At 38.1% G+C, this 17,547-nt stretch overlaps 2 protein-coding genes across 3 annotated transcripts in view; one reads left to right on the top strand and one right to left on the bottom strand.

Moving 5' to 3' along the window:
• The window catches only part of LOC115744916 (glutamine synthetase leaf isozyme, chloroplastic), a 645,880-nt gene that overhangs the window by 223,197 nt on the left and 405,136 nt on the right, over nt 1-17,547 (top strand). The window lies entirely within an intron of this gene.
• Nucleotides 1,171-15,654, bottom strand: LOC115744914. Of its 2 annotated transcripts, XM_048280158.1 has the most exons (14): nt 15,436-15,654; nt 14,202-14,283; nt 13,072-13,175; nt 11,859-11,985; nt 11,340-11,434; nt 9,162-9,285; nt 7,416-7,496; nt 6,238-6,336; nt 5,123-5,281; nt 4,962-5,022; nt 4,765-4,832; nt 2,298-2,342; nt 1,917-2,093; nt 1,171-1,841 (listed from the first exon to the last, which is right to left on the bottom strand). In XM_048280158.1, exons 1-14 carry the CDS (start codon nt 15,471-15,473, stop codon nt 1,320-1,322), a joined length of 1,782 nt encoding a protein of 593 aa, XP_048136115.1. In that variant the 5' UTR covers nt 15,474-15,654; the 3' UTR covers nt 1,171-1,319. The 2 variants fall into 2 exon arrangements, with proteins under 2 accessions (XP_048136115.1, XP_048136116.1); XM_048280159.1 differs by lacking the exons at nt 14,202-14,283; nt 15,436-15,654 and having other exon boundaries at nt 11,859-12,025.

The raw sequence follows: 17,547 nt of genomic DNA, 5'->3' as shown, positions 1-17,547 counted from the left end.
TGGGGTCTCTGAAGGTGAAAAAGGTTGTTTCTGGAAAGAGACTGGGATTTGATGAGCAAGAACCAAAGATAAGTAGTCTTTACAGTACAACTAGGGAGTGTCAACCCCTGTAAAGAAGACGTTTCCTCTGAGAACCGTTGCAGATTCCACTTTACACAGATGCTGTCTCATGTAACGGCCTGTCTTCGCAAGCAGTTATGCTAGACCTGATCGATTGACCTTACTAGGCCAGTGTCAAGGGGCTTGTCTTCCATTATGTCACAGACATGCCGCTGCGGTGGGCGTTGCCGATCGTTTCGTCCGTGGTCCAGTTTGCAGTAGCTTCCTATTGCATAGCACAGAATGTCCAGGAAAAGTTCTTTCTGAGCGTTCCTCGCGAAGTTGACACTCCAATTTCTGCTCCCATAATGCAGCAGAATGTTCCTCGAACCGGAGCATTCTGCCTTCGAGGCATGACTGGATAAAGTCCGGTAAGTGAAAACATTCGCGGAAGCTGTCCTAACACTATAAGTTTCGCCCCGGAAACATATTGCGCTTCCCTAATCCTAAGATCCTAGTTTGCAGGAGGGTCAAATCCTAGCATTTGCTGCAGCACATTTCATGTATTGCAGGTGCGAGTAAATTGACAGGCGCTAGTGGAGGTTCATATATTGCAGAAGCCTGGCGAAGTTCAAAAGGGCAAATATCACCCTTGATCATGGTTTATGAATCAGGTGCAATCGCAACAACAGGATTTCACGGTGCGCTCAGGGAACTCACGTAATCAATCATTGCCATTACCCCGATCCACGTGGAACTGGGTCTCGGCAATTATCTGCCACTCGAAACCGAATATTGCTCAGATCAACCAAGTACTATAAGGGCGGCATCGTCCGGAGAAGGAAGAAACAGACTAGACTTGATCTCATAGTATGAGCTTTGTTTCAAACATGAGCTACCATGCATCTGCACTGTGATCGTTTATCTCATCGGGTTGTTGGCATTCAAGGAAAACATAAGAAAAGAGGGTTAGTTATACCCCACCCTGCCGGAATGTTAAGCATTGTCAAGGTCCCCTAAGGAATCCAATCGATAAACAAATACAAGGTTTCTCACTCTCTCTATCAACCCATCACTAGTTAATTGATGGAATGCAACATCATACATGTATGTACAACACTTCCTTCCCCACCTTTTTTTCTTTGTACTTTCCTATAAATCTTTACAGCCCTACATCCTCTGTTACTTGGTAGTTACAAAACAATGCCAACAATCAAGAAGATGCTTATGGAATGTGCACAAACCCAATCAAAAAAAAAAAAAAAAGGTTCGACTCCACTTCACCGATTGTTCCTGAAGAGGCTGAAGTCCCAACGACGCATCAAACCGTCCATGATGTTGCTGGAAGGACTCCGAACAACAGTCAGAGTAGCTCTCGTGTTGCCTGACATATCTGTATCCAATGGACTCTGGACACTTGTTGGACCTTCTGTACCAACAGAAGAAGCCTTCTCGACACCTAATTCCGTCACTTGTTGAGCATTTTCGAGCAGATTTTTTGACAACGAATTTGTATCAGATTGAATTGCAGCGGGTGGATTGTCACATGACGGACTGCTCGATGGTGTACTCGTATCAGGAAATGCATCAAACGTGTGATTTTGACCATTGATTTCTGATGCGGAGGTGGAAATGGAATCAGTTTTCGAGGCCTCAGACTGCTCCGTAGTGGAAGTAGTAGCCTGACCATCTTTCTGTGAAGACCCGAACGATTCAATGCTCGTGTCGGGCAGTGGATCATTTTCACTGTAATGTCTCATCTCCAGGTCCTTTAAGGACATCATGACGGCTTCCATCAACATCTGAATATCCAATGTAGATGGTCAGTACATCTAGTTTTCAATTTGGAAATAACACGAGAGAACACGTTAAAACACCTTTTCTTCCTCTTCCACAGTGCATGGAAAGCCTGTCGGGTCATCAAGCTGGTATTCCACATACTCGTCATCTTCTCCTGTTGCCGGAACGTGAGGACCATAGGGTTGACCATTGGACAGCTCAAAATTGATCATTTTGGAAGATGATGAACGAGGATCCTCCTCAACCTTTGCATCATTCAGCAAACAATTACTGAGTTTTGTACGTAGAGCCAAATAAATCTTTTTCGTAAGACAATTATTTCTTCCAACTCATACAACTATTTCCTCCATAGACTGCTCCTTGGAGTCTAACCGAAGGATTAGAATAGCAGGTTGCCCGTATAATTGACTCGGAAAGTGTAAGTTTTGAAATGGAAACAAGAAAAGGCAACAGCATACCTCTGTCCCAGACTGGTGGTCTGCTTCTGGGATATCAGAAGGAACCTGAGCACAAAATTGGATGATGAGGCAAAGCATAGATACTGATGTTAACTATACTGATATTAAATCATGCTACAAATGGAATCCTCTCATGGTACAAATGCAATCAAACTTTTGAGACTTATGCAACCTTAGAAGCAAATATCCTAGTCCACATGGACAGTTGATACAGTTATCTGGATCAGGATCAGGTTTTATCACAGGTCATAACAAGCGGATGAATATGCAGTGAGCTACTTGTCCTGATAAAATATGGATATGGTTGGTCGGTTGGCTGCTAGGGTCGTGTTACTCTTTTGGGTACTTGTTTGAGGTCATTCACAATGTAATGTATGAATGTACTCGTTCGTTTTTGGTTTGAAATTGCGAAGCAAATCATGACATGGAGAACTACAAGTTTCAAGTTATTTTCTATTGTACATATTATGATCTTCAAGAGAGACCGATAGAAAAAAGATTCAGAGGCAGCATTTTTACTCAATGACTTAGTGAAAGGGTACATAAGAGGGCTATATTAGAGACACCCAAAAACCCCAATTACCTTGATTAAGACTCACCTACTAACTACTCAATAACACCACTAAGTTTACTTCAACACTCCCCCTTAAGCTCAAACATCTAGCTTGCAACTGACGGATACAATTTTCTTCAACAATTTGTGACTCAAAGTGCCATGTAAGCCAAACCTGACACTACATAATGAAAGTAGATAAATCGAACTGGATTTGACATAATGACAATTGTGTAAGCAAGACCTTACGTAACAAACTGAATGTAATCCACATCAACACTGGATTTCATAATAGCGCTGAAGTTACAAATTGAACTGGAAAGTTGACACCTTTCTCTTCCTAAAACAAGGATAAAATCGTGTGAGAACCCGACTTCAAGAATTGTGGCAAATAGAATTGCATCACCCCACGGCGCTAGACTCTAGCTGCTCGACAGAGGAGTGCTGCAATACGGCGCTCACAGTAGCCTGGAATCGTAACGACGACTTCGCTTGTCGATCATGCTCGCAATTGAAAATGAGTCTCACCACAGATAACATTTACAATAGAGGTTGTAAAAGTTTCAAAGGACCAAAATCGGGAAATTTTGCTGAAGATCACTTCCTGTAGCCTCTTTTCTTTGTTTATGGCGAATTGAAAAACCACACTAGCCTAAAACCAAACCAGAAAGCACATAAAAACAGAGAGCTTCACTGATATGGACTAGCAAAATGATGACTACGCAGGTGAAGGATTGAGGACAGCAAAGGACATGAATGAATAATGAGTGCATGACAGGAAGGAGCAGGACCAGCAGAGTAGTCACTAAAAGAGGCTGAAAGAACAACTCCCCTGATTACAAACAGGGGTATGTCACCGACCATGCTGGAGAAAGGCTAAGGATGACAAACGATGAGGCATAGATTGGGCTCGACAAGGACAACAGAACCTTGACAGAAATGAACATTGAAAACAGAGGGGATATGCTTGCCAGTGACAAAGGTGGAGGGTAGGCTTGCTATAACGTCAGAAGGCTGACGGAGATGACCGAGAGTGGAGAGAGCTCGTGACTGATAAGAAGATGATAGCTGAAAGAGCATGGTGGGTTTTATTTAGACTTGATCGAAGCCTCCTAGCTGGCAAGGCAGATCAAGGTGGACAATGAGTCATGAACTCAGAGCAGGAGACAGGAGGCACAGTTTTGACGGCGTCGACCAAGGAAGATGGAACAAGGAGCATGACATTGACGAAAAATAGACCTTTTTGTTTTTCACGGACAGCAAGAAGAAACAAAAGCTAAGGATTTACTTTGAGCACCTCTCCCCAGGTGGCTCTAATAGCATGTAATATTCTAGGATCTTCAAGAGAGAGGAAGAGAGAGAGAGAGATTAGAAGGCTGCAAATTTACTGAATGGCTTGATGAAAGAGATGCCCAAAACCCTAACTACCTTTATTAAGACTCACCTACTAACTACTGACTAACACCACTACGTATACTTCAACATCAATGATTCCAAAGCCCTACATTAGGATGAAGCTGTAGAACCTGTTTTAGAATAAGCTAGCACCATCTAATTTATGTCCATATCTTTCAACTACATTGGAACGATTGAATTGCCAATTTATGCATGGAATATAAATCCACCCAAAGCACGAATGATGTAAGTGAATTGTGGTTTGTCAGGGGTATAGTGATTTCGATAACACCGCATCAACATTGAAATGATATAAAGTTGGATTTTGGTACAAATTGTTTTCTTCGGGGGAGAAAGGAACAGGGTAGGTAACCTTTCATGGACTATTCAAGACAATTAAAAGGCACTAGGATTGCATATTTTACACGAGAACAGCACATGCTTATCGAGTGCATTACTTTCCATTCATGAATTATCATCTCTAAACATGAGAGCAAAATGATACAAGTAATTGCTGACCTCCATCCGACTCATAGGCCTCCTAGTACGCAATTGTCTGATGGCATCAGCTGTACTAGCATCCAATCCTACAATTATTATTTCACAGAATCAGAGAATCTAGAGGGCCCACAATTTTCCAGCTAGAGAGAGAGCACAAAATGCTGAAAGTAACTACCAATAAAATAACCAACAACAAAAGTGCTAATGAAACTTGCCTTGAGACGCAGATGAAGGTTCATGGGCATGACTGGCTTCATGCACACCACTCCAATCTCCCTGCAGAAAATGATTCAACCCTTGTTAAAGATCTGGGTGGACAAGAATTGCAACCTTGACCAAAGGAAACTAAGGAGAGATTGTTCGCATTTGAATTTACCTTACCAAAGTAATCAAGCGTAGGTTCAAAATATGTTCCTACCACCTCATCCTCTGGAGGTTGCAGAACATTGTGGAAAAATATATTTATAGAATCAAAATAAAATTGTGGACGAGGGGAGTTGTGGTCACCCTCAAATTTGATGACATTCTTGTCTCCCTGAAAAGACCATGTTAAAAAGCAAGCAAAAGGTGGTACACCCATTAGTGCAGTATAAACAATAACAATAGCGAGGGAGTGGCAACATGGGAGGCATTCAACATTTTGTGCTTAAATAAAGACCCAGAAAAAAGCAAATGGAAATCCAAGAGGCGAATTCAAATAACATATCATTCAGTAGTGTCGCAGTGGCAAGAGTTATATCTGGACAAAAACTACATGACCGAATGAGCTGCAGCTGAAGGCTTGGGTTCCAGAAAGTCCCTGAACTTATCCGCACAAGATTCTCTAGCATATAAACCTTGGTAAAGCAATAATCCTGTCTGTGAGAGTCCTATCAATTTCAACATGTTAATCAGTTGAGAAGACTTCATTCAATCGATAGTATTTATGGTCCAGCCTTATTTTGCCAGAATAAGATAATCTTATTAGGCAGCAGCAGTGAAGAGACTATTTCTTCTAACTCTTTTTAATTTATTGGGCCTTTTATATTTGATTATGATTCTGACCTATATACTGTTAGCTATATTATCACAAGTTAATTCTGCTATTTCTATGTATTCATTGTTTAATGTGCCAAGAATGTTCAGTAACTGACATTTTTAAGGTGGTAAGTGAATCCTTGACATTAGACTAGAATGCATGCTCTTCTCTAAAGTCAACACCCTCTGTCTGACATTTTTAAGGTGGGAACTGAATCCTTGACATTAGACTAGAATGCATACTCTCTCTAAAGTCAACACGCTCCGTCCACTTTCAGTTCACACGACAGACAAGCATTTCTAACCAAATCCTAACAAGAGTGGATTTCAGTGAAGTTCGCCCCACATTTTGTTTAAGTTAAATGAAGTGCTTTCTGAGGATAATTAAAAGTGCTTATATTGTGATTTTTAAAGATATCATTGCAATCCTGGCTCAAGGAGCATATTCTTGATACTAATCTGAAATGACGTTACCATATAAGCTTCGAATAGTCGATCTGAGTGATGGGGACGTATGAAATCATCTTCAATGGCATGTCCCAACAAAGCTGGAACAAAGCAAGACTTGGCAACCTAACATAAGCAAGCCCATGAAAAAATCATTCAGTGCAAATGGTATTTGCATGAAGAACATTTTCGTTATAACAAATGATTAAATAAGGTCATGATTCCTTCTATTGTGTCGGAAAACTGTCACTATATTTTCCACACAAATTTCATTACTTAGATTAGTTTCCAAGTCATTTTAGATCCTTGAGTAGTTTGGAACCATGTCCATCAGAAAGGTTGATCACTTAAGAGAACAAAGAGGTGTCATGAGCAGCTTCCATGTGGGAAACATTATCACTAGAATATCTAAGAAGAAATTTGTGAAGCAAGTAAACTCTAAGAAATTCAACTAACACTGCATTTTTGTATTACTATAAGAGTCCTAAGTTTTGTGCAGGACCTACACGAAGTTATTCATTATTGGTTACAAAAAGAACCTCAAAAGCCTTTGCCAGAAAAAGAAAAAAATATAAGAATAGTCTTCCCGATCAAAGAGTTCTTTCTCCAAGCAAAAAGCAAGGACTATTGCATATTGATTATAGAATGAACTAGTAGATATCAAAATGGGTTAATCAACTACATCTGAACAGAGATCTCAATTACTATCTCCTTCCCACATGGGAGGGTGAACATTGTAGAGGAGACGTGTGAAGCATGTGATAAGAATCAAGCCACGTTGGCGCAAATAGATCCACTCCACCATGTAGATCTCATATGCATCGTACAATATGTTAGTTGTAATCCATTATCATTGGCAGAAAGCAAAAGATATAGTCTCTTAATAAAAGGTTTGTTGAAGGTAGACACATAAACAAAGTCTGCGATTTCTCCGCTAACAATTTCTAAAAGTGAAGCTATGCAAGATTTTAACTCAGTCTCTATAGCATGAGGCTCAAAGATTTTATAAACTTATCAGGCTAATAAAGTCAGGAAGTGTTGAAAATAAGAAAAAGCAGAGTGAAAACCAAAAAACCAAATGTATAAGTGAAGGAGAAAAGGCCGAGTAAGTAGAGAAACCTTGGATAAGCTAAATATGATGAGTGCAACTGGAATTAGCAAATGACCACTGGAAAAGACAAGCATTAATAACAGCAGATTAGAACCTTTATGGTGTTGAGATCCACAATATCGAATTTCGCCTTTTTTTGGATTGCTCTTCGCATGTACTGGACAGCAAGCTTGACCTAAGATAAGCCAGATGAGAGACAGAGGTCAAAAGACAAGGAATATTGGTTGAAAAGTCATGCCAAGAAATTACTGAAATACACGCCTCAACAACTGAATGATGGTCTGAGTTTGAACATGACAAAAGCCCACGAAAGTTGACATAGCGATCATGTTCAACCAATCTTTTCGTAGTTTGGCATAAGTAGTCAGTGGTAAATCAAAGCCTTCTCAACGGCAATTATGAAATTAAACCCCCATAACATAAAAATACTAATGACAAGAACTACAGCCAAACGGAAAAAGTCCTTTCAAAGCTGTGCCATGTAATGAAAGAAGTGGACATTGCCTTTTCCCTTCTGCGATCTCCTCATCAAGATAATCACATTACCATTTCTAACACTGATGTTATGAGGTCCCATAAACCTCCTTGTCAAGAATCCCATAAGTTTGTATTTGTGAACATCAGAATATTCGCTTGTTATTGGAAACAATAGATTACCCTTCAGAGACCACAGAGCCCAATGGCCCGGCATGTTTATGTCATGCCTTCAAGACTGTGACCAATATTGTTCCAGAAGAAAGATAAATATGAAATAAAACTGGAAAAAGAAGACCACGTACCCTAAAGCCTAAACACTCAAGCCTTGTAAATGCCATTTAACTTGTTATGACCATCTAATAAGTATAATATCTTCAGTTGTTGTATAGAACATACAGAAACAGAACAGACAATCAAATTGCGCATTTCGCTGCAATAACACTGAGAAACAGCATCAAAGTTACAACAGTTAACATTAACTAGTATGATCGCCATCACTACTTCTCCACTGGTCACAATTGAGAAATCCAAATGTCTACATCCACCTATATCATATGAGGAGAAACATTAAGGGTTGTGTTCACTACTTTTCCACTGGTCACAATTGAGAGATCTAAATTTCTACATTCACCTATGTCATATGAGGAGGAACATTAAGGGTGGACAGATGTCACTCACCAAACCCAATGCAACTCAGAACAATAGAATCCTTCCTCTTCAATAATTCTTTTTATGTTGCTTTCAAGACACACATACATTTCAATTTCCATTTTCTATTCAATTAGAATCCTGTAGTGGGGACACGTATCAACTTTGTGGAACACTCTGCTGCTCAACAATCTATGTCCTTGAGTAATCTAGAATGCTTCTCAAATTTTTAAGTTCCACATTTCACTAATGTGTCATCCATGAGAAGTCCTATTTTTTTCCCTCACTAAAGCTTCATTATACTATTTTCAGCAAATACACTTCTGATATTAAGATTCCAGATTTCCTATGTACAGGGAAAAATCAAAGCTCCTTAAACAATTTATCGAGATGGACTTATTAATCTCGTAGAAATTCATTTCCATATATTCTTCATTTTTGATAATAAGTTAACAAAGACCAAGTTTTGTGCATTTCTACTACACAAAATTGCTATTTTTTGACTCTTTTTTCCAGAGTACAAGTATGATGCTCTTACTCTCTGTCTCTCTATCTCTCTCTCCCCCCAAACAATCAATCTTGACCAAATTATGACCACAAACTTTAAAGTTAGATAGAACCAGTCTTTGTCTTATTCTCTCTGTTTCTTTTTGTTTCCACCAAATCTGGAATTACAAAGACAGTCAGTGAGGATACAATGAATTGAGCAACTCACAGTGAACTTAGGTAAGCGAAAGGCATGCGTATCTGCTAGTTCCATCATTAAGTCAACCAAATCGGAAAAGGGACTGTCAAGAACCATTCCAGCAATTGAAGGATCCTCAGCACCATACATTAGGCTGCAAGAGATAGATAATTACCATTAAACAAGCAGAAGTGCTTTTTTATGGAAATTGTGCTCATAGTTTGTAAAAGATTTTATAGAGACCAGTGCAATGTAAAAACTACAGCATTCTATCCAAACCAAGAGTGTTATTGAGAACTCTCATTATTATCCATCATTTTTAACATCGGAAGCAACAGAAAGCTATAAGACCCATGAGCGGACAGACCTATTTTGTGCTGAACCAAGTAACATGTGTTTAGAAACTTATACAGAGGCGGTTGTGAATATACAGTAAAATCTCGTCATTTTCATGTTTCAAACATGACACAGATAAATTACCACTAAACAAGTGGAAGAGCCTCCATTGCAATGTAACAACTACAGCATTCTATCTAAACCAAGAGTGTTATTGATAATGCTCGTTTTATCAATCATTTTTAACATCGGAAGAAACAGAGAGCTATAAGACCCAAGAGCAGACCCGCCGATTTTGTGCTGAACCAAGTAACATATATTCAGAAAATCATACAACTTCCTTATGTTTAAGTAGGTTACTAATGTAAAGGGCAGTTGAAGATATACAGTGAAATCTCGCCATTTACGTGTTTCCCACAAGACATACAGAAAATTCCATATGAAGAACAGTTAATAGCTAAGTAATCAGGTTAATACAGATAATGAAACAGGGAGAGTAATGAAGTAGGAGATCAAAACATAAAATTTGCTAATTTCACTAATACTAATGATAATGACGGTGATGGATCCAAAAAATTATCCTGACATTGCCTTTATCAAACTTTCCAAGTCCAAATGACAACTTTCTGTTTTTGCTTGATACTCTGGTCCGACAATATCCACGTGGACTATTCATAATCCCAGCCTACTTGGGTCCACTGTAATCCATTTGTGACGCATCTAAATTGCTCAAATAATGAATCAAATCAACAATTCCAGGTTTAATTGAACTCAGAAAGACCATCTTGAGGATATCTTAAATCATTTTGTGCCCAACCACTTCTAACATGGCATTCCAAAAACACAATTAATGTTAAAATTATTTCCAAGCTTGTTAAACTGTTCACCTGAAAACCTCTCCTTCGATAATATAACCACTAAATTATGTAAATGGTAAATTACATTTAAGAAAGTTGTTCAATGCTTCAAAGGTTAAAATGGAAAAAAAAAAGATGTACTTGACTCTTTTCTTTAAATATGTATAAACGAAACAGAATCGCGGTGTCCTAATCACATTCCAAAGCTGCCTAGTTCACAAAATAGGAAAGCAAAGAAATCCATTGTTCTCTACCGCCAAAAAAAGAAGCACATTGTGCTGAGATAAAATTAGTTATTGTGGTAAATGCTGGAATAAAAAAGTTGGTTTAAATAGAAAAGGAAGGGATTGATCTTACAGTTAAAGAACTTTTTCTAACCTATTTTATGCAAATGGATTTATAAACACTGTTAGGATTAGGCGCACAATTACAACAAAAAATTAAGAGTACAGGTGAGAAAGAAAGATCGAGACACAAAGGTTTATCCTAGTTTGCCCTTAAAGTAGGCACATCCTCAGATGAGCATAACCTGTTTTTCTACCAATATGTACAAAAAGGAAAAAACAATGCCCAACGCATTTGATTGTTCCAAGTTCACCACAAGTGAATTTGAACTACCAACTCATCATATAACGTCATGCTCCAAAGAAAAGGAGACATCTACTATTGGATGCACTCACTGTCCAAATCTCTGACCTCAACAGTTTGATCATTGTCTTTTATATAGCATGATAACATTCAACATCAGCTATTGCATACCAAGCACATCCTATAAGGGCTCATGGACAAAGTAAATAAAGGAAAAGGAACATATAAGAGTGCAAAAAGAGTTTGGACAAAGATAGGAAGTTGAAAACGTGAAGCCATATGCTAAATCAGATTCTAATCAGCAATTAGCCTCAATGACAACAAGTTTGTTGGAATGTTAGATCCATTCATCAGAATAAAAGAAAACATATCCCTGGTTCTTACAGTAAAGTAATGAAAATCAAAACCAAAAATAAATTAAGAAAACCTTGTGACAGCACCCATTGAGCGGCCCCACAAGCCAATTAAAGAAACATTTCCATCGGCCCGCAAGTATTCGACCACAGCCTTCAGATCATCTTTCTGAAACCCAAAACAAACGATGATGAATTTGACCGAAGATACTCGGATAGAATCAAACTAGCAGCTTACAAGATTCCACCAAGAGGTATGAGCTATTCAAAATGCCACTCATTTAGCTATGTCCTCTAAATCCTGATGAAATGCAGAAATGTAGGCCCAGGAATATCTTCCACTATAGGTGATTTTGGTGGAAGGACTTACCAAATACACATATGGCAACACAATGTAGGATGCTGGAAAAAAAAACTTAATCAACGAGAGAGAGACTCATACAGGTGTTGCCATTAAGAAATCTACCTTTGGATGTTATCTCTAGGCAAAACTAAACAAACAAGGTGATTAGTTAAAAAACAAAACAAAACAAAAGACCAGAAATTCTTAAACGAGACTATGGCCATTCCTCTGCGTAAAGACAAACACTCACTTCATTCCAGCCCAAAGTGACATGATCTCCTCCAGAAAGTCCAGATCCAGAAAAATCAAGTGTGAAAACTGTAACGTTGGAAGGAAGTAAGACTATGGCAGCTTCACTGGCATCAGCTCTGCATCCACTGTCATAGGAAGAAGACATGAGTGAAGAAATTCCTTCAACTGCTATGTGATAAAAATTAGAGCCAAAAATAAAACTTGAATGAGTGGGAATGAAAAGTTGAAAACCATATCAAGGTAAAAGACAGATCCAGTAGACAATGAAATTCCCATTCCAACATTATCTGGAACTATAAATCTATGTCCCTCTACCAAAATAATCAAAAGGGAAAAAACTAAATAAACATCCTCAAATTTTCCCTTGGTTACACTTTGCATCCTGTACTTCAAAACCCTACTTTGCACTTTTCAGTTCCAAATCAACCTATACTCTGCAGCCTCTATTTCCAGAGTTTCTTAGACTCCAGGTATAGAGTATGGTTATTGTTGAACGGCTGGATTTATTTTTTGTATATGATAGCTGTCTAATTAGATTGATTTTCTGTATATGCTAGCTGTCTAATTAGCTAGCTGTTTGATTAGCATTGATTGTGTAAGTATTAGAATAGCCTAATTAGGAGGAATAGTTATTTCTTCCTTGTTAGCTGTATATTTCCTTTTATGTTTTTTTTGTACACTTCTCCTATAAGTAGGACTCTGTAACCTATTGTAATTAAGAGGAAAAATTATATTCCCTCACCTACATCTTCAGTTATTTAAAATCTCAGAGTGCAAAGTGTACACTAGGAAAGCAGAGAATAGAAGTGTAGGACAAGAAAAGGCTCGGCATTGTTTATGCTATTTTCCTCCATCACAGTTATGATACCACTAATCAGAAAATCTACTTAAAGTCAATGTTATGCTTCTGACTGACTAGTGAAAACAAAAACAGCTCGCAGAAGTCAATATGTTAATAAAAACTGACAACCATGCTGTCTAACCATACGAGTGCAAGTACAAAACTGTTCTTAAGAACTTCCAAATGGAACCTTTAAAGCATATTACAATTTAAGAGACCACATATTTTCTCTCCAAGTATCAACATAGTAAGAGAAACATTTCATAACGTCTGGAAAAAGAGTAATTGACAGTAGAAAAGACCTAACAATGACAATATTAAAAAAAAAAAAGAAGAGAGCTGCCCTTCAACTTTCCGTTAGAGAGCTAACCTATTTCCGTGGCAATATATTACACATGGCAGAGGTTTTCCTTCAGGACTTATAACTGGCACGTAATGACTACACTGAAGGACATCTCCTCGACTGTTCTTAACCTGCATAGAATACAATAAGATCCATACTGAAAAGAGAATCTCAATTTACTTAACATATATAAAGACCTCATTGCCCCATAACAATCAGGGAAAACTATGATTTGCAATTGACAAGAAGGGGCTTGACAACCAGCTTTAATGAACACTAATAACCCACAAAGCCAGCTTGATAACCATAGTACACAGAAGTAGAGTATCAGCAAAAGCACCATTAGAAAACGTGTATAGAACTGACCGTCCATTATTGAACTCTAGAGTAAATCTTGTATGGGCTCTAGATGTTTCAAATTGGAAGCTATGTATGGGACCTTTCCTTGAAATTTCTTACTTCTACAAATTAAGCAGAAACAAAAGTACAAAAGGAGGGGCACTAAAAGATTCATCGACCATTTCCAACACTTCTTTAATGTTCCATTCTAATTTTTGCTTTAACTTTCAGGAAATAAGTCGATGCATTGCTTACTGACAGATGTGTACCATAGTCAGTAGCTAGAAATGGATAAGGGGGCATGATAACAGTCCCCAACTCCTTTCCTATGAGTTGCCAAATACAATTCAAACTATCAATTTCTCATCATGAAAGAAAAAAAAAAAAATCACACAAGTCATTAACATAACCTCCTCTAACGCCTCTAGTCATCAAATGAGAAGCATTCTCTTTACTAATCATCCTTACTAATCCAAATTTAAAGCAGCCTTCACAATAGACATGCACAGCTACCAAATGGAAAAAGACTTCTTTTGTTGATGCATTTTAAGCAGTTATAAACCTTGGCTTATACTGCAGAACAAGAAGCTTCAGCCGATAATTCAAACTTTTCCTATAATTTGAAGAAAGCACAATAAGAGGAGGGAGGAAATCTCTCCATTTTTTCAAGGGTGATTGAGATATTCAACACTCGATTTAATTAAAATGACATTAAATATAAGAAGGAAAATATTAACAAGTTGAAATGGTGGAAGGCCCCACATGTCAAAGGAAGAGCTAAAGCTCTCAGAAAGAGAATGCAGAAAACAATATCTTACCTCCAGATCCTTTCTATGGTACAATTTTCCCTTCAGCATGAATTCTTCATCTAACAAATCATATTTGGGACTATACTCAGCCCTGCAGGTCAGCAATGAGGATATTGACAATCTTGAATTTATCCAATCTATGAGAAAAACACTCAACAAAATATAGGACACTGCATGATGGAGGTGTGGGGCCTACTAATTCACTACACTCAATGATTCACAGTTTTTGTAGATTCCTCATCTTTGTCCATGAACATTAATGAATGACGGGTAAATAAACCTTAAATTCAATTAAAAATATGACAATGCCTTAGGACAGTGAAGGCTAAAGGACTAGGTTGGTACTTTCAGACCTCATAGGATTTTATTGCTGACCCTCCTTCAAATACTTCTCTTCATGTTCAGTCGCACGGAACGTTGACGTTTAAAAATTAGACAGACTAAAGCATATCAGATAGATAACGACTTTCAACGAGCTATAAATGCAACTTGCCAAGTTTGTCCCAGTCCCTAACTGGTTACTATCAGAAAAAACACTCTAACAAGAATTCACTAGCTCCGATGCAATAAAGCTGGAAATATCCTTTTAATAAGTGATATATTCAGAAGTATAAGTCTAGGAACTATCAGATAACTATGTAAATCTGAAAAAAAGCAACAACAGATTTTGGAAACGAATTTCAGCAACAATTTCCTTTTAAAAATATAGGAAAAGATAGAAGGAAATAATTTACGCCCGTCCGACAAATTTTCACATCAAGAAGCACGGGACGATGAGGTTTCGGCATCGCAGCAAGACTACCAAAAGAACTCTTAAACAACACATCTAGCAACGCTTTCGCAAAATGGCGGACACGAGCTTCACAGGCTGAGCTATTATACAGTTTCATCATTAAACGATCTGAAGATCTTGAAAACGCTCGACACTTTAGGACAGGCATTACAGTTGACCCCCTAATACAATCCTCCCTCCCTCTCTTAAATACAAAGGAGGACAAATAAATATGACCCGAGATTTTCTTTCTGCGGCGAAATCAGTTAACGACAACTATTTCCACACTTGGCAAAATTGATCATACTAAAGCTAGATGATCCGCAAGATTTGTCAAATTCTCGCCATCACAGCTGATGGGGCAAAAAGAAACACAAACCCATTAACCCACGATCGGATTGAACTCGAAAGCGAGCAGTCGAACATCAAAACACGAGGAATCAAGAGCTGAGGGCGTCGGGGATTCGTCACCTGGGAGGCCGAATTATGAAGTTGATGAGCTGCTCCATGGATTCGCACAGTGACGATGGACGATCTCCGTCTCTCCTTCACTACGGTAACGGCTCTTGCCTTTGATTTATGGAAAGAAGGGGGGGACGAATCTGGTAAACGGGCGAGGCTCGAGAGAGAGAGAGAGAGATGGTGGTCGTAAAAGAGAAACGAAAGAGAGAGGAAGGAGACGACGACCACCTCGTTGATGTTTTTTTCGTAATTTTTTTATTTTATTTTTTAAAATTTTTCGATTTTGCCGTTTGTTAATTGTTATTTTCGTGTGACGAGAGCATGACTCATCGTTCCCTTGCGAACAACTGTAGAAATGAAATATATCGATTTTCTAGTTTTGTCCCTCCGTTGGTTGTTCCACGTGTTTGAAGCTGGTGAAGTGAGTCTATCATCATATGCATGAAACTAACCCAAAAAAAAAAAAACAGTTAAAGGAAATCTGGTAATAAGAAAGGGTTCTTCTTCATTAGGAATTCGAAAAGAAAAAGTAAATTGATTCCTTCGGAAATGTAATCTCTCCATTTATCTAACGAAGAAGTAAATTTCATCTCATTCCCACTTTTCGCTTACCCTGCCATGTTTTTATCAAGAATTGCGAAGCAAAAGCACATTTCTCGAGTTGTCACGCAAGTTGGTGGGGGGAAAAGAACTCTCGTAAACTTTTTTTTTTTTTTTTGATCATTTAAGTATCATATAACTCGTCAATCGATCGGTTGAGTGCCATAATTTTTTAAAAACGTTCATCACAAGTGTCATGCCACGTCGAATTTTTTTATGTTTAGGTGACCTTTTTTTTTTTTAAGTTATGACATTCAAAGGATTGATTAAAATTCAAGGTACTCATATGACTTTTTTAGAAATTATGACACGTGTAGTGCCTTTATAACGTGAAAAAACTATATATTGTTCGATTATGGGCTGTCTCTTGATGGGCTAGCCCTAACGTGACCCACAAAATTGTATTGTTCTCCTTGATGAAGGGAATATTTGCGAAAAAAGAAAAAAAAAAGGTAATTTCCTCTTTTATTCTCTTTCTGTGAATTGCAAAGTGGATAACAGCACAAAAATTGAGGGTAACGTAGAAGGAATAATTCTCCATCGAATCATCTCTCTCCATAGCAAGCAAAACCAGAAGTCTGAAGATTCAAGTGGGGTACATTATGTTTGTGAGAAGTTGGGTGCTTTGCTATGATTGCAGTCACCGGTTGGTGGATTTCAGGATTGCTGACATCGATGGAACAGTGTCGAATTCGTGTCAACGGACATAACATTGATGTTCTATCTGTTTCTTCGTGTTTACCGTAGCATTTTCGGTGTAGCAAAAGCGAAAATTACATGTTCCAAGTAAAGCAATTCTGGTCATGATGAATTCACTGCATCTATATCATCTACGCCTGTCAACTTTTGAAATAAGTGTCTTCCCCGTGGCAACAAATGGATGCAACAGTAATCGGCAAAAGAATATTATAAATGCGAAAACTTATGTATGTAGCTCATTTCAGTGTCAAATCAAATTAAAAATGACCACTTAAATGATAAGTCAAAGAAATTTCGGTTAAACTAATTACGTGACATTTATAATTAAGTTTTTAATATGACGTGGCATATTTTTTAAAAATTCAGCCCACATGGACATCCACATAAACTTCTACACTTAAAACTAAGTCAAAAAACTAAAAAAATAAATTAAATATAGAATAAGCTAAAAATGAATTTTTTTAAAATACAAAGTTAATACAACTAATATTTAAATTATATTTTAAAAATAAGCTTTTATATATATATATATAACAAAAAGAGAGCGTAAGGCCGGACAACAGACAAGGTGACAAGGGTTGTGCCCTCACCATCATTGCCCCATCATCACCGGCTATGGTGGGGGTTGGCGGGGGTCGGGGTGGGGGTTGGCGGTCCCCCACGGACCGCAGGTGAGGGCCTACGAGCCCTACCCCACCTTCGTCGCAACCCTCGTCTAGATCCGGGGTCACCAGCCACCCCGACCCTTGCTGCCTATTCTTCACCCTTTTTCTTTCTTTTTTTAAAATTTTTTTTAGCTTATCTATAATTTTTTTTTTGAAC

This window comes from Rhodamnia argentea, chromosome 6 (assembly GCF_020921035.1).
Source record: "Rhodamnia argentea isolate NSW1041297 chromosome 6, ASM2092103v1, whole genome shotgun sequence".
NCBI classification, from domain to species: domain Eukaryota; kingdom Viridiplantae; phylum Streptophyta; class Magnoliopsida; order Myrtales; family Myrtaceae; genus Rhodamnia; species Rhodamnia argentea.
This window is presented reverse-complemented; position numbering and strand designations above follow the sequence as displayed.

What these genes read in the sequence shown, in the direction of transcription:
- LOC115744914 (XM_048280158.1), bottom strand. Translation starts at nt 15,473, where the DNA reads ATGGAGCAGCTCATCAACTTCATAATTCGGCCTCCCAG. An exon ending in GACTATTCGAAGCTTATATG is followed by an intron (nt 5,282 to 6,237) that starts GTAACGTCATTT and finishes TGGTCTTTTCAG; the next exon opens with GGAGACAAGAATGTCATCAA. An exon ending in ACCACCAGTCTGGGACAGAG is followed by an intron (nt 2,094 to 2,297) that starts GTATGCTGTTGC and finishes TGTTTGCTGAAT; the next exon opens with GATGCAAAGGTTGAGGAGGA.